Here is a 15,821-nt window from a genome sequence, read left to right as displayed (position 1 = left end):
GTAGTACATCAACATGCCATAGTACAACAAGGCAGTTCCATGAACAATAGTTTTCGTTGTACACAGCATGGCTCATAAAAATAAGATGGTATTGCAACGTCAAATATGGGGTGTATTTGAAATCAGTTTTCCAATTATTGTCTTTACTGAAGTCTTACATTCATCGCATGTTATTATATAAGCAAATGTGTTATTTTTCTACTGCAATAATTTCACTTAGATTAACGCCTCATTTTGGAACCACAAAAAATTACTAAGAAACGATTGTTCTTGAACCATGCACAGAAAATGAATATGGAATCAATACCTGAAATCTCTTTTGTTAAAATTATGTCATATTGGAGTAATCTATCTATGACCAACCATCCTCTAGCTCCAAGTCAGTTTTGAATGGAATTGTCGTGTCTATGAACAACTTCATTGTAGGCTATAAGTTTCCAAAGATGAAGATTCAATACAGAAAACATATTTGAGCACCACATTGAAGAGGTTAATAGCTGGTGACAAAAAACAGGTAATTTAGTTAAGTTTCAAAATTAAAAAGGGAGAGGTTGTTGTTAAGTATTGAACAATCGTATTGGAGATTTGAAGAGTGGAAAAATGTTGCCTGGTCTAATAGTCCAGATTTCATTTCCTTCTAATGCTGATAGCAGTCTGTAAGTGATGCATTTTATTGATGAAAAGATAGCCTGGTGTTTTCTGGATAGTCCAGATATCTTCAGTATTATACAGATGGTAAGCTAACAGGTGATGCATTGAAGAAAACGAAATGAGAAGATCGGTTAATTTCTACAAAATACTATCATGCGACATGGGGAAATATTTTAGCATTTTGTTGATATGGTAATGATTTCTCTTAAAGACTTAAATGGCTTTAAAATATATATCTAGAAAAATATCTGCAGTCATCAAAACCAATAGAGTTTCAACGTGATTAATACTACTTCGAATCATGTTACTAACATTTTGATCATTCAATATAATAAGAATAATGACCGAGAACGATAAGCAGTGGATATAAGATGATTACAAATACACTGCTGATTGAAATAATATATTTTGAAAAATTCAAATATTTAGTTTATGTATATAAATTAAATATATAACTACTGTTATGTGTGTGTATGTGTATTCCATGAAGATAATTTAGATTTTTTTTCATACATGTTTTCAGAGAGTAATAAGGATTCAAATTCTGCAATTTCTATTGTACAGTGATTTCGGGGAAATAGTTTGAAATGTTAATCGATGATTTAGTGCATTTTATCAAATTTCTCTATAATGTGCTAATAATAGAAAATTTTCTTTTCTTTCCTGGATTTTATAAGTTCAAACTGTTTATTCAAAACAATTTAAATATTGCTAAATCGTTAAAACATTTCTTTCATTTCCTGCCAGTCCACACACATCATGAAATGCCAGAATTTTCTAACCTTCAGCTAAATGCGTGACAAAAGATTTATTTTCCAGAAACAATATTAAAGTATAAAATAAATTTTTATTTTTAATGATATAAATAATTAGTTTTCACTAGAAAGAAAGAAACAAAAACTATCCTTATATTCTACCTCATCGAATTATCTGTCAGTAACATTGGACACATGTTAGCGCTAGAACATTCCGTAGGTAGAACATTCGTAGAGTTTCGGAAGAAATCTGTAACTTTAGTATAATTAGAACAGCTTGCGGATTCTAGAGGCAGTGCTTCAGTTTTATGCCCACTAAAAATGGACCCTAAGCCAATCCAAAGGGAAAATACAAATCCACTCATAAGTCCAAACATAATAATCTAGAAAAAAATTCCAAGCATAACTATACAGATAATTAACATATTTAAATAATATCATATATGTTTTTAATGAAGACACTTCTTTTTATCTAATGTTAGATTATTATACTTTTATCCTAACCATAATTTCTATTGATAACAAGCGTCTGGAATGTGTATATATGCATTGATACTCGACATGACGTGCATGCTGTTTGACCTAGAATTACAAATTTATCACAGATATACTCTGGATGGTTGAAACATTCGAACGTTTTTCAATTTTATTTAACAAATAAAGTGTAAATTTAATGATTTTCAACGATAACTTCCAAATTATTAATGCATAAAAATGGTTAACACCATTATAAAATTAAAAATCTTACACCATTATTTTTTTAAGATAACAAGTTGGTCGTAATGCAGCCTTTCTCTGAATTTTGATAAATTTTATAACATTATTTTTTATAATTTTCAATAAAAAATGTCATTGCTGCAATGACATTCATATATTTTTTATAGATTCACCAGGTATTACATGGTGTGCTATTTTTCCATCCAAAACTAAACAAGAAAGATTCGATTTATTATCTGAACAGTTTACATGAGGTTAAGAAGCTGAAATTTAAATATCATAAAAAACAGTGTAAAATTTCAAAATATAGTAGTTGGTAAATTTTCTAATGGCTCCATTAGCAAGCTATATGTACATAATAATCTGAATAAATGTAAGGCCATAAAAATAATCGTTTTTACTGTCCCACGATCATGAAATCAGCTTTTTAAATATTTAATGGAACAATAAAAGCGCTTTGAGTTTCATTAGAGCAATATAATCCGCTGAAAATATACCAAAAAAATTTAATTGTTAAAATTCTTGAGAAACTTTTAAGACAAATAAAATGACAACTTTAAATCCTCAACTGATCTAATTTCTCTGCAGTCTAATTAGGAGACATCTTTTATTTTGGAATTTTTTTGTCATTATGATTCATGTGAAAATACGTTGAATTCTTGAGACATTTGAGTACGTGACTTTTATTCGAATCATAGCATTTATGAATGGATTGATTGTTATTTAAAAGTATGAAAAGGCCGAAAATAGACTAACGTCTATAAAAAAAAAGAAGAAAATGGCTTATTTCTAGAGATTGTGAAAAGATTATTTACCTCTGATTTCGATGTCAAAATAAAAGGTATATTTTTATACTGAATGCTGTTTCCGGTTCAGACAAAAATTCCACCAATAAAAGATTTTAAAAATTATAAAACATCAATGTTGTTTCTTGTATAATCATGTTTCTTTTTAAATTATTTCTCAAAACAAATAGAAATGAAAATAATTTAAGAAAGAGTAGAGAAATTAGACCAATAATTATTTTCATATAATTCATTATTTTTGAATTTTTTTTTTCATTTTCATTTTTCTATAATTAAAACAAATACTCTTATAACTCGAAAATTACCTAAATACTTTCCATTCGATTTCATAACATAAACATATTTAAACTTTCATCGTAATTTAAATTTGCTATTGCAAAGTGGAACGGAATATTTTTTCAGTTTTGTCCTAAAAACTGGCCATTATATGTTTTAAACACATTGCTTTATTTTATGTTCTATCCTAATAATTAAAGTCAAAGAAAATTAGCTATCACTTTATCTGTAGCCTTTCTTGTGAGGACTCCAATGAGGAAGATGGCAACAGTTGGACCTTCCACCACACTTAAGAATATGTGCGTAATTTGGAGAATGCTTTGGAACTGAGATATGAGGAAGCATACACAAATGCAGAGAATGCCATAAAACAAAGCTGTAAAGAAATCGGAAGTCAAAGTTAGGTGCAAATTTTGATATATTGCAATAATATATAATGGAATATTTTATAATAATTTATAAAATATTATGTATAAAATATGAAACATATATTTATATATATGTATATTAAATTAGCTCATATTAACTTCATTCTAAAATATTTTCTTATCTCCTGATCCAATTCCTAATTTTCCTTTCATTATTTTAAACATACTCTCTATGAACTGATGATATATATATATATATATATATATATATATATATATATATATATATATATATATATATATATATATATATATATATATATATTATCAGTTCCAAAGCCCCGAGAGAAGAGATAGAAATTTCTAACACTTGCACTTATCTTTCAAAGATAGCTAATAGACACGTGGCAAAGAAATCCAATTCAGAATTTAATATGAAAAGTTTAGCCATTTTGCTTTTATATCGCGATGTAGACTGACGCATCTCTTATAGCTTTTTCTCGGTGGCTAATAATATGGCTCCCGTGCTAAAATAAATCGAAGCTATAACTCCAAAAGTTTCATCTTTTCGGCCAAGCGCTGTTAAAATATGTTTACTCACACTCTCTCACCCACTCACTCGCGCACACATGCACGCACGCACACACACACAAATCTTTTTTATTCCATATAAGCAAATCTCAATATATTGGAAGTAACTTCTGATATTTCAAAATTTTCTTTCATTAATCTATAACCTAATCTCAATTATATAAAATATTTCGACTGTGAAACAGGAAAATTACGTTGCAACAACATTAACGTGGTTTCCGAAATCATTCCTTTTACAAAGCGCTATATATCTATAGTTAATGAACAGCGATTAATGTTAAAAGATAATCGTTTAAATATGAGGGCCATTCTTTTTCAAGATAAGACGAACCATAAAAAAAAGAATATAAGAGCAAAGACAAATTCACAAGGGAAAAACAGTCAAAATTAGGGTTTGAAAATCATTTTTTTAGCCTCTAACTTCTGAGTTATTGCAATTATCGAAAAACTTTGAACGCAGAAGTTGTTCGTCTTCCTAAATTGTTTTCATTTCTAGCAACATAGTCCAAGCCAGTTAAAAACAAACAAAATTACTCTAGTAACCTATTCACAAGATAACATGGACAAAGCATTAAACATATATATATAATTTGTAACATTACATACATTTTCTTTTTCTGTTTTCTCTTCATGTTAGTAGTTTGTGTCTGTTACTGAGCGGTAACCAATTTTCACTGGATGCATCACTTGGAATTTTCTGAGGGACTTTAAATTTTTAATTATTGTACAGTATCTAAGTATATTTCTCTTTTAAATATGGTACGAGACTTCTTAATGATATATACTTCGGCGGGAACATTGAACTATAGATGATTATCCTAGAAGCTATGTGTTTTTCGAGGACAGGTGCATCTGGAAGAAAGTTTTCTTCTCTTCTGGTAGAAAGTCCGAAAGGAAGTTATAAATATTTCTCGACCATCGAAGAGAAAACAGAATAAAAGGATGAAGAATCTGGAAAAGGAAGAAAGATTTGGCTTGTCGTGAGAGTCACATGTGCCCTTTCCATGGTCAGCGCAGAAGTACAAATAACGCAAAAAAGCCAATTTTTGATTCCAAAATCCAGTGCTTGACTGTCAGTAATTCAATTCCTGAGATTTATCTTGTATGAAAAATGTCTTTCCGAATTATTCTGATTCTGAGACTCTATTTTTGATTGAAGGAGGACCGAGACCCACTTATGGCTGAGCCCTGCTTGAAGTTCTTGCTCCGTGTCTGAAACTGTACTAATGATAAAAAGATGTCCATATCTCTGATCCCGTAGCCTTACCCATGTTTCCGAAGAAGAAAATGATTGTTCTTCCATTGTCTGTTCCCTTCCCGGAACAAAACTAATAAGCTGCCTCTGAGGATAAGTATACAATTTTCTTTTCTCTAAATACAAGTAAGCAATTTTCTTTTCTTCTAGACTTCATCGATCGCAACTTCCTTATTTTGAATTGTTAACTTGATCCAATTTGAAGTTATTCCTAAGATATGTGTCTCAAATTACTGTTTCTAAACAAAAAGTTACGTTGATTGGGAAATAATAGTAATGATCTATTTTCCTGTATTAATGTTAGAATTCAGGAATCGAGAATCTTATTTAGAATTCAAGATATCTAGTATGATCATGCATTTATTATATTTTTTTAGATCTCAACATTTTTTTTTTCGTCATTATAAGTAATGATACATATTATGAGAGACATGTTATATATTTCTTTTGGTGTTTTTGATAAATGCAGTTCTTGATTATTTCATGTCAAATTTTGAAGACCTTAAGTTACGGCAAAATCAACTAATGGATTATTGTTTACATAATATTAAAAATTATTATTTAATTTGATAATTTATCAAATAATTTTATTACTTTTTAAGAAAATGGGAATTTTTAAATTTATATGGTAAATAAATGGCTCAATTAAAAATATGACATTACTAATAAGCCATCATCGATCAATATTACCTATCCTGATATAGTCATCGGAAGTGCTTGATCTCACATGCTACCACTTAAGTTGTCATTGATTATAAAACCTGTTATATACTAAGTAAAATGTACTCACACAACCCTTTAGCAATGAACACTAGCTTGGAATCGCTTAGATCAAAAGGACAGACAGGTTGCAAGAAATCGACAACAGTCACTGTGGACAAAGAGTTGAGTGCAGAAGAAATGCTGCTAAGAGAACCACTGAAAACTCCAGCGAAGCTCAAACCAACTAGACCAGGAATGCCGTGCATCCTTGTAACAATAAAGTAAGGAACTAGCTGAAAAGCAAAAACATAATGAAACCCGTTTTTAAAATTTTATCATCCATGTACTCAATACTACCAATCATATCCGAACGATAGTATTACTCTAATATTTTCATAATATTCTACTTTATAAATATTGATATATTTTTTATTGATATTATAAATGTAGCATTTTAGACTTTCTTTTACTGTTTGAAACCAAATTATGCCATAGAACTATAATCTTAATGAAGGATTGTATGCTAAATTTCATTTATCTAAAAAGTTAGATTTTTCGTTATCGACTTTTCAAGCAACTATCTGCACAATAATAAAAATAGAAAAATGCAATGAAACTTTTTTTTAGAATTTCGTCGCCCATGTTTATAATATTAGTAGTCATATCTGAGCAATAGTATTACGATAATATTTTTGTAATTTATTGATACATATAAAACCATCGAGGGTCTTCCCCCTTGCCCTCCTTAACTTTCTTGTATACTCTTAAATAAAAATGTTAACCCTTTCTAGGGCCGTGGGAAGTATGCTTCCCACCTAATTTATCAATCTTTGTATGAAATTATATAGGTTGGCATAAGTTCTGACAATTTTTTTTAGAAAAACAGAAACGTTGATGCTTCAGTTCTTTATCTCACACAAAATGATCTGTCTTGATTTGTACTTAATTATTAATTAAGTACACATCTTACTTATTATTAATAAGTACAATTATTAATAATAAGTAAGATTACTTATTATTAATAGTACTTAATTATTAATTAAGTACAATTTTGCAAATTAATTAATCAAATTAAATTTGTCTAATAAATTAAATGAACCCCTTTCCTTATTCTAATTTCAAGCCTAAAAATATTTTACCATAATATGACTAGAAAAAAATGGCCCTTTAAAGGGTTAATGTAGTGAAAGCTATGTATGTTCAAAGTTACATGAGCACTTTGAGCACTCAAGGTGTATTTAAAAAAATTGAGTATGCATTTTGAATACCTTTTTTTTACCGATTTTTTGAAACGAAAATATAACACAAAATTATAATTCGAATGAAAAAATTGTACGCTAAATATCATTTATCTAAAACTTTGCATCTTTGAGTTGTTGTGTTTAAATGCATTTTATTGTGCAAACCGACAGAGGATCAACCCGTTCATGGAATTGTTTAAAAAATTAATGAAAATTTGCATTTTAGATGTTGAAATTTTGTGTTTATTTTTTTTAATTTATAATTTATTAATCGAACTCTACATTTTATAGCTTTTTCTTTACTTGCATTTAAAAGAGAGAGATGAACTTGTGAAAGAATTTTGAAGTGAATGACAAAATCAAATAGAAAACTTGGTAGAAATTTACAAATCTACAAACAGTATGATACAAAACTATACATCAAATTTCATAATTTGTTTGTTCAAAACATATTTCACTTATCGTTTTCACAGAAGGAAATACAGACATAACGCAGAAATTTGTTTTTCGAACCTGGGGGGGGGGGTTCTTAAACATAGAAATTTGTTAAAATTTTTAAGGACAAATTTTTTGTCGATTGCCATACTTTCTCTTTACATATTTCGCTATAAGCTAATAAAAATGAGCCGTTTTTCCTATATTTTGTTATTTACAAAGAGTGTTTCAACAAAATTATTTAATCAGGTTTCACTGCATATTTAAAAGATTTAATGTCTAAACATGTATTTTTTTAAAAAATAGAAATGTCTGGAATTTCAAATAATTCATTCACTTACTTGATCATGTTTCGTTAACCCAGGTTCCACTGAAACCGGGTCACACTTGTAGAAAACGGAATATAAGAGTACTCCCAAAAAACTACAAGTTACAAACAGAAGGATCACTGGAATAACACTCCATCTTAAGGCTCTATAGGATAAATGTATTGTAAGGTTTTAGCTCTCTAAATTTTCTTTTATAATTGCGGAATCTAAATAACAGTAATCATCACAAAGTTCATTCCTTCTTTTCTGTTTAATACAAATTACAAGTTTTCATGTTTATATTTCTGATACAGAAAGGAAAAAAAACTCTTTTTAAGGGGTTATAGGACCTTTAAATCTTTAATTTTTCTAATTTTCTAATGATTTCATGTGATAGCTGAAACTCTTCTGAACATTTTTTGGTATTGCACATGTGTGCGCGTTAATTAGTTTAAAAGATATAGTAAAAAACGCAAACGTCACTGTTGACTTTCCAATCAGAAGCGTTTTCTTTAAAGTCATTTTTCTCAATACTACATTTTCACACTTCCATGCAAGATTAAACAAAAATGGTTCATTTATCAATATGAAATTTTTCATTATGCTTGTGCACAAATAATAAAGAAGTTTTATTAAGTATCTTTTACATGAATTTATTTTCATTATTCTTCTAAAAAATGCTATATTTAAAGCCTTAAACCTATTCTATTTATTGTAAACATTAACCTTTCGCATGGTTCACATAAATCCTAGTGTTATTTAAGTGTCTATGGTTAGTTCACACTTATATTCTTATTTGCTCTATACTGTTACAACGCTTTCTAATTCCCTGTGCAAACTACATAGATAATAAGCAGAATATTTTGCTTTTAACAATGAAACAAATTAAACTATTATATAGTCGAGAAAATAAGAATGATTTGAATTTCAGTGCAGCAATTAAAAGTCTTATTAAAAATTACATAAAAATTATTTTTAAAAATTTTTAATTCAAGCAGAAACTGCACTTTCAAGTCATTGGCATCATTAAAAATACATTTTTTTTATTTTAAAATCATGAAATAAATTTTGGTAGTAATATTTTAAAAGATTATTGTAGGGGGAAAACTCCAAAATTCTGCTTAATTTTTAATTAATAAAATTATAATCAAAATTTCAAAAAAATTCATTCGATTTAAATAGAAGTTTTAACCGAGCGTGAAAATAGGCTTAACTTAACTTAAAACGCTGGACCTTCGCTATCTACCTGTAGTTTATCATTTATATCCTCCAAAGCATATCCGGGCCAATTTTGCTATCCTATGTCAAGAGCACCATCACACATAATCATGCATAAGTTCTCCTTAGTTATTCGTAGAGATGGTTAATTATAAATTGCTTTTTGTTTGGCTCTTTAATTTCTAGTTTAATACACTTCTTTGGTTTTGATTTTTTTCCTTTTGTTATGAAATATTCACCAAAATAAAAAAATAAATAAATCTTTATTCCAAGGAGAGGAAATGGAAATGATCTGGAAAGCCTTTCAGACTCATCGGAATGTAAAATTAACGACACATGGAAAAGAGCAGCTAATTAAAAATACATGTTGCAGAAATGTTTCAGTCGTCTAGAGATAATTTTCTTTTAATTTTACTAAAATGAACAAACATCGAAAGAGCATCGAACAAACATCGAAACATCGGACAAACATCGTTTTTTATTTATTTATTTAAACTAAGTTTAGAAAGTTTATCATTTGGAATTGAATATAACAATTTTATAAAACATAAAAAAAAGCTTTCATGATATTTGTATTGAAATCATTTGCAGCAAAACTCGTTCCGAAATTTTGATGACCCACTTTTTTATATCCGCTGATTTTAAATGTAAAGTCGTATTCTGTCTAGTAATTTGTTACTCTTGAATAAAATCTTTTGATTCCATTTATTTCATTAAGACTGCAAACAAAACCAAAAATTATCAAAATTTAAATAGCAGAAAATGGTATCACCTACGACTGAGCTTTTTGACATTTGCTCATACTGAGAGCTCTTTGAACTTCAATTTGGCTTGTCCCATAGACGCCGATTCCAATGCTGAGTCCTCTCGCTATAACATTCCAGAAAGTATATCTTGCCGTAAAATCAAATGTTGTACTGAAATAAAACTCAAAGTATATCGATAGAATTATTTATTTATTATAATTACATCATTAAAATTATTACTTAAGTAAAATGCTGCAAGTGTTATATGAATTCTTCGTTTTTTGAAGAGTTTTTTTCGATCATTGGAATTTCTTGTTAGCATCGTATCAAAATTTCATTTATAATTCAAATTTACTTTTTCTAAAAAATTATTCAAAAGTTAAATATATTTTTATTTCTGAATTACTTCAGCAAAGGAAAAATATGTCAACGTTTTGTGTTTTTAGTAATTGTAAGAGAATAATTTTTTGAAGCATTTAATTCATTTAGGACTTAACTATTCTTTAATGTTTTAAAATCAAATAAAACATTCGAAACCACTCACTTTATTAAAAACAAGCTTCTGACACTTTAAATATCAGCTATAATGTTTATTCAAAAGTTTTATTATATAATTGTTGCATGGCATATAATTGTAAAATGTTAATGATGTATATATTGCATATTTTTTAAAATCATTAATTTTTTAACTAAAATCATTATTGCAAGTTCATTAAAAGGCCTTATTGTTTATTTGTGAGTAACTTATAAAGCCATTGTGAGTAACTTATATAACCATTCCATTAAATATTAAAATATATCCATATTCCATTTTTTAGTTTAAAAAATTATCGTTTTTGTTTTAGTCTCAAACTAATTTTCTTAATTTGAATTCTTTTGATACATTGAATTTTTATTATTGCACCATTACCTTGGAATTAATGTAGTATCATTGTAGAAAAACTTAATCGAAATCAATTAATTTACATTTTGATTGTAAAGAATATCAAGTTTATTCTAATAATCAAATAATTTATATCAAATTTACTCTAAAAATCAAACAGTTTATATCAAATTTACTTTAATAATGAAATGCATTATATTAAATTTCCTTTACTAATCAAATAATTTATATGAAATTTGCTCTAAAAACAAACAGTTATATCAAATTTACTCTAATAATCAAATTCGTTATATTAAATTTCCTTTAATAATCAAATAATTTATATCAAATTTACTCCACTAACAAACAGTTATATCAAATTTCCTTTAATAATCAAATGGTTTATATCGAATTTCCTTTAATAATCAAATGGTTTCTATCAAATTTCTTTTAATAATCAAATAGTGTATATCAAGGTTACTCTAAAAATCAAATTTTCTTTAATAATAAAATGTTTTATATCAAATTTACTCTACTAATCAAATAGCTTATACCATATTTACTGTATTAATTTATAATCAGAATTAATACCCTTATTAGAATGAATGTTAGTAGAGCTATCCTTATGAAATATTTATGATTTATTTTACAATTTCCATCATTAAAATGTATTAAATTTTGTAAAGAAGCGTTCCAGTATCATTTGCTACATTTAAAACTGTAAAATAATTAAAGCTGTCATATTTACTCAAACAATTTAATCCTATCTCCAGTTTCAGCCCGTCTGATCACTTCTCCTATTCCCCCAACTTCGGTCATCCCGAAAGTATATATTATGATTATGGAGACGAACATCAGAATCCCTTGAAAGAGATCAGACCACAAGACAGCTTTTAAACCACCCTGTAAATAGAAAATGTACATTTGATTTAATTTTTTACTTTTTCGTATGTTTAAATAAGAATGTCAAAAAATTCACGTTAGAGGGGTTAGTAAATCTTATTTCAAACTTACTTTAATCCGAAACACACATTTCTAGAATTATATCTGCCTGTCTGTCTGTAAATATTATAATTCAAAAATGCTTCAGGTTGATATAAATTTTTTCGTTGCTATTAAACTAATCAGCAATATGCATTATTTAATTGCTATTAAGCTAATCAGCAATATAAAAAACAGTTATCTCTGTGAGTAATTTATTAAGCAGAATTTAATCGTCATCATGTTTTGGCAATTAATCCCTGGCATGCGGTAATAATATCCAAAAATCGAATTTATGCTTTAGACACGTTTTTCTTAATAGAATGAAACAAAGATTTGACACAATATTGCACTTTTAGTCTCAAAATACCTAATCTGATATATTTAAGCCATTGCGTTTTTTTAATTATCGCGTTAACATGTTTTTGAAAGTACAGACCGATAGACAGTCAACCCGCCAATGGATTTAGCTCAAAATTCGACAGGTGTCTACACTATAGATGTTAAATCTGTGTACCGAATCTCATCTATCTAGCTTTCTTCGTTTTGTAATTATAGTGTTACAATATATTATTCGAACAGTCCGACAGACGGACTTCTTCTGAACAGATTTTGCTTATATTTGATGAAAATCTGCAAATTTGGCGTAAATGTATATCAAATTTCATCCGTCTATCTCAGAGCGGTTTTGGGTTTTCTTTGTCCCAGACAGACAGACAAACGGACATTTTCCAAAAATGCGTCTTTCTAACCCAGGAAGGTCTAAAACGCGAATATTCATTCAAAATATCGCGCTCGAATTTTTTTTATTACTATACTTTCTCTTTACTACGTATTCGAAAAAGTAAAGGGTATTTCAAACCTCTATATAAATAAAACATAATAACTTTTATGTACTAATTATATAGTATATTTTGCCCATATTGATCGTTAAATTAGAAATGCCAGGAATACAAACCTTTTTATTAGAAAGGGCATCTAAAAAAATGCGAGTTTTTTATTTAAAACCAATTATAGCATGATGCTGTTACCATGTTGAAAGCTCTTGTTATTTTGTCGTCAGCATCTTTAGAATACTACTAGCCAATATTTCAAAATAATAAAATTTTATCTTAATAATACAAAATGTCTGATAATTTTATTAGATTTAAGTAAACGTTATAAATCTTGAAAATTGATATTTTTTGGAAATAGAAATTTATAATTTCTTTTTATTTTGAATCTATACGAAGAAAGCTACTAAATGATTAAATAGGTAACCGAGCATTTCAGTAGTAATTGAATTTTGCAAAAAAAAATTGTATTAGCCATAGCATAATAAACTTTGAAATTTTATTGTGTAATGGCTGAAATTGCACGGAAAAAAATAATAAATCTGAAAAACTTTTTTTTTTCAATTTTAAGTATTTTTTTTAATTTTTTTCATGTAATAATACGCTTTATATAGAGGGAAAAAGTTAACATTTTAATTAATTTTTCATAAATTAAAATCTAATTTAATTTTTGGAAACATTTTTTAAGAAATTATCAAGTACTTAAGAAATAACTATGTACTAAATCCGATGCCTCTACTTCAACAATTTGCCCTGCTACAAGTTTTCAATGATTTTTACACCGAGTATCTCGCATTTTTCAAATAGTATGATAACCTAAAAGTATTATGATGTTAAAATAAATATATAATAGAAAATTTCAATCACCAGAACGCAATAAAAGGTACAGGTCAGTCCACACACAATAATGATTATTTCTGTAGATACGTCAGTAACGGCAGTCAAAGCCAGTACGGAAGCATATAGAACTGAAGACATGTAGAGTACCTAAAAGAAATTGGAGAAAAGCATTTCAACTCTTCTCAGTTATATAATTGATTTAGGAAAGTAAAAAAAGAATCTTATAATGCATACATACCATTTGAATGATGAATAAAGCGGAAACTGTGTATTTTGTGCATTTACCAAACCTCATTTCAAGAAACTGAAAGAAAAAAAAATGCAATGTTATGTTAAATATAAATAAATTTGCAGGTTTGCAATTTATCACTAAATGATAATTATGTCCAAAAGTATTCTGATATTATACGGCATTCATTATATTGAACAACATCGCAAAGATATTACACATTATCTTGTAATAATAGGGATATTAATAAGCATATCAATTTTCATATAATTTATTGAAATACGTATATTCTTAAACTTATAATGCATTAATATATTATTTAAAGCACTATGAGCAATATATCATATGTTTCAAAATCAACACACTTTTCTTAAAAAAGTCACTTTCATTATTCATTCCTTATTTTAACTGGATTGCCTCTGACAATGTAAAAACCGTTTCATATATATATATATAAATATGTATTTGAATTTTTTTGCAAATAGTATGAAGCAAAAATACTACTTTAGCAAAAAAAATACCTGAACAAAAAAATACTTTAGAAAAAATTACCTTAGCAACAATACAACTTGAGCAAAAATTACCTAAGCAAAAATACTCCTTTAGCAAAAATTACCTAAGCAACAATACTTCTTTAGCAAAAATTACCTTACCAACAATACAACTTGAGCAAAAATTACCTAAGCAAAAATACTCCTTTAGCAAAAATTACCTAAGCAACAATACTTCTTTAGCAAAAATTACCTTACCAACAATACTACTTTAGCCAAAATTACCTCAGCCAAAAATACTACTTTAGCCAAAATTACCTCAGCCAAAAATACTACTTTAGCCAAAATTACCTCAGCCAAAAATACTACTTTAGCAAAAATTACCTAAGCAGCAATACATTGTTAATTGAGGCAACGTATTCAACCCGACACAAGCGATTTTTATAAATATTTATAAGATATAATTTTATTTACTTACTTCATAGATGCTCGTTACATTGCACTGGAAGTATACCGGCAAGAAGATATATGAAGATACAAGCATTCCTATACCTACTGCCAGTCCAATAATTATATATTGTGAACCATAACGGTAAATCTCGGCTGGGACGCCGACCATAAGAACACCAGAGGTAAGCGAGACAGAAATGGACATTATAACTGGTAGCATGGGGGATGATTTCTCGGCCATTAGATACTCGTGTGTAGTTTTCTGACGATTTCCTGTGAATCGGAACACAATTCCTGTGCTAACAGATATCAAAAGCATCATACCGATCACAATATAATCCAAAATACCGAGATTCACTATAGAAGCCATTGTACTATTTAAAAAAAAGCACAGAAGTAATGCGTGTAATTTCAGATCATTGGAAAATGGTAGAAAGTATGCCGAGACCGTTTTTCTAGAAAAAACATTTATGCCCATCAGCATATTCAAACCGAGGTTGTTCCTTTACGTTTGCAATTATGTGCAATTAGCAATTTATGTACAGTTACAACTCAGACAGAGAAAAAGGAGACAGACTAATAGATTATAAATGATTATTTATGGTGAGCGGAAGTTCTATGTTGATGTTTTGAGATATAAATATGTAGATTGGAAGATGGTATTTTTTTTATGGCATCTTACTTCTTTTTATGGAATAAATGTTGTGAAAATGGAGTTCACTTTTTTCTCGCTTTAGATCCTCGTGCGAATCGACAATTTATACTGACACAAGGATTTGGCAAATAGGCTTTCTCTAAATGGATTGCATTCAAAATTTGATAGAAATCAGAAAATTCTATGAAAAAAAAACATTATACCAAATTTCATCCGTCAATCTCAAAATGTCTTTTAATTATCTTTGTCACAGACAGATAAGCACAATGCAAAAAATGAAACTTTCGAATTCAGAGAGAATTTGGAAAACTGGATAGAATTCCAATCAAAATATTTGGGTCGAAATTTTCGACGATTATAAAATACATTCTCTGTAATTCGTTTACGAAAAACTAAAAGAGCATACAGCAG

The 15,821-nt window shown here is 28.1% G+C and overlaps 1 protein-coding gene across 1 annotated transcript; it reads right to left on the bottom strand.

Moving 5' to 3' along the window:
- Positions 1–1,564: 1,564 nt before the first annotated feature.
- On the bottom strand, positions 1,565–15,125 carry LOC129980646 (putative sodium-dependent multivitamin transporter). Its single transcript, XM_056091026.1, has 9 exons — positions 14,784–15,125; positions 13,824–13,889; positions 13,613–13,732; positions 11,680–11,834; positions 10,100–10,240; positions 8,139–8,271; positions 6,210–6,414; positions 3,427–3,581; positions 1,565–1,789 (listed from the first exon to the last, which is right to left on the bottom strand). Exons 1-9 carry the CDS (start codon positions 15,123–15,125, stop codon positions 1,565–1,567), a joined length of 1,542 nt encoding a protein of 513 aa, XP_055947001.1.
- Between the last annotated feature and the right edge of the window lie 696 nt (positions 15,126–15,821).

This window comes from Argiope bruennichi, chromosome 8 (assembly GCF_947563725.1).
Source record: "Argiope bruennichi chromosome 8, qqArgBrue1.1, whole genome shotgun sequence".
NCBI classification, from domain to species: Eukaryota; Metazoa; Arthropoda; class Arachnida; order Araneae; family Araneidae; genus Argiope; species Argiope bruennichi.
Note: the sequence above shows the minus strand (reverse complement) of the source record. Positions and strands in the feature narration are given on the sequence as shown.

What these genes read in the sequence shown, in the direction of transcription:
- LOC129980646 (XM_056091026.1), bottom strand. Translation starts at nt 15,125, where the DNA reads ATGGCTTCTATAGTGAATCTCGGTATTTTGGATTATATTGTGATCGGT. An exon ending in GATAGGATTAAATTGTTTGA is followed by an intron (nt 10,241 to 11,679) that starts GTAAATATGACA and finishes GTTTTATTTCAG; the next exon opens with TACAACATTTGATTTTACGG. An exon ending in GGTTAACGAAACATGATCAA is followed by an intron (nt 6,415 to 8,138) that starts GTAAGTGAATGA and finishes TTTGCTTTTCAG; the next exon opens with CTAGTTCCTTACTTTATTGT.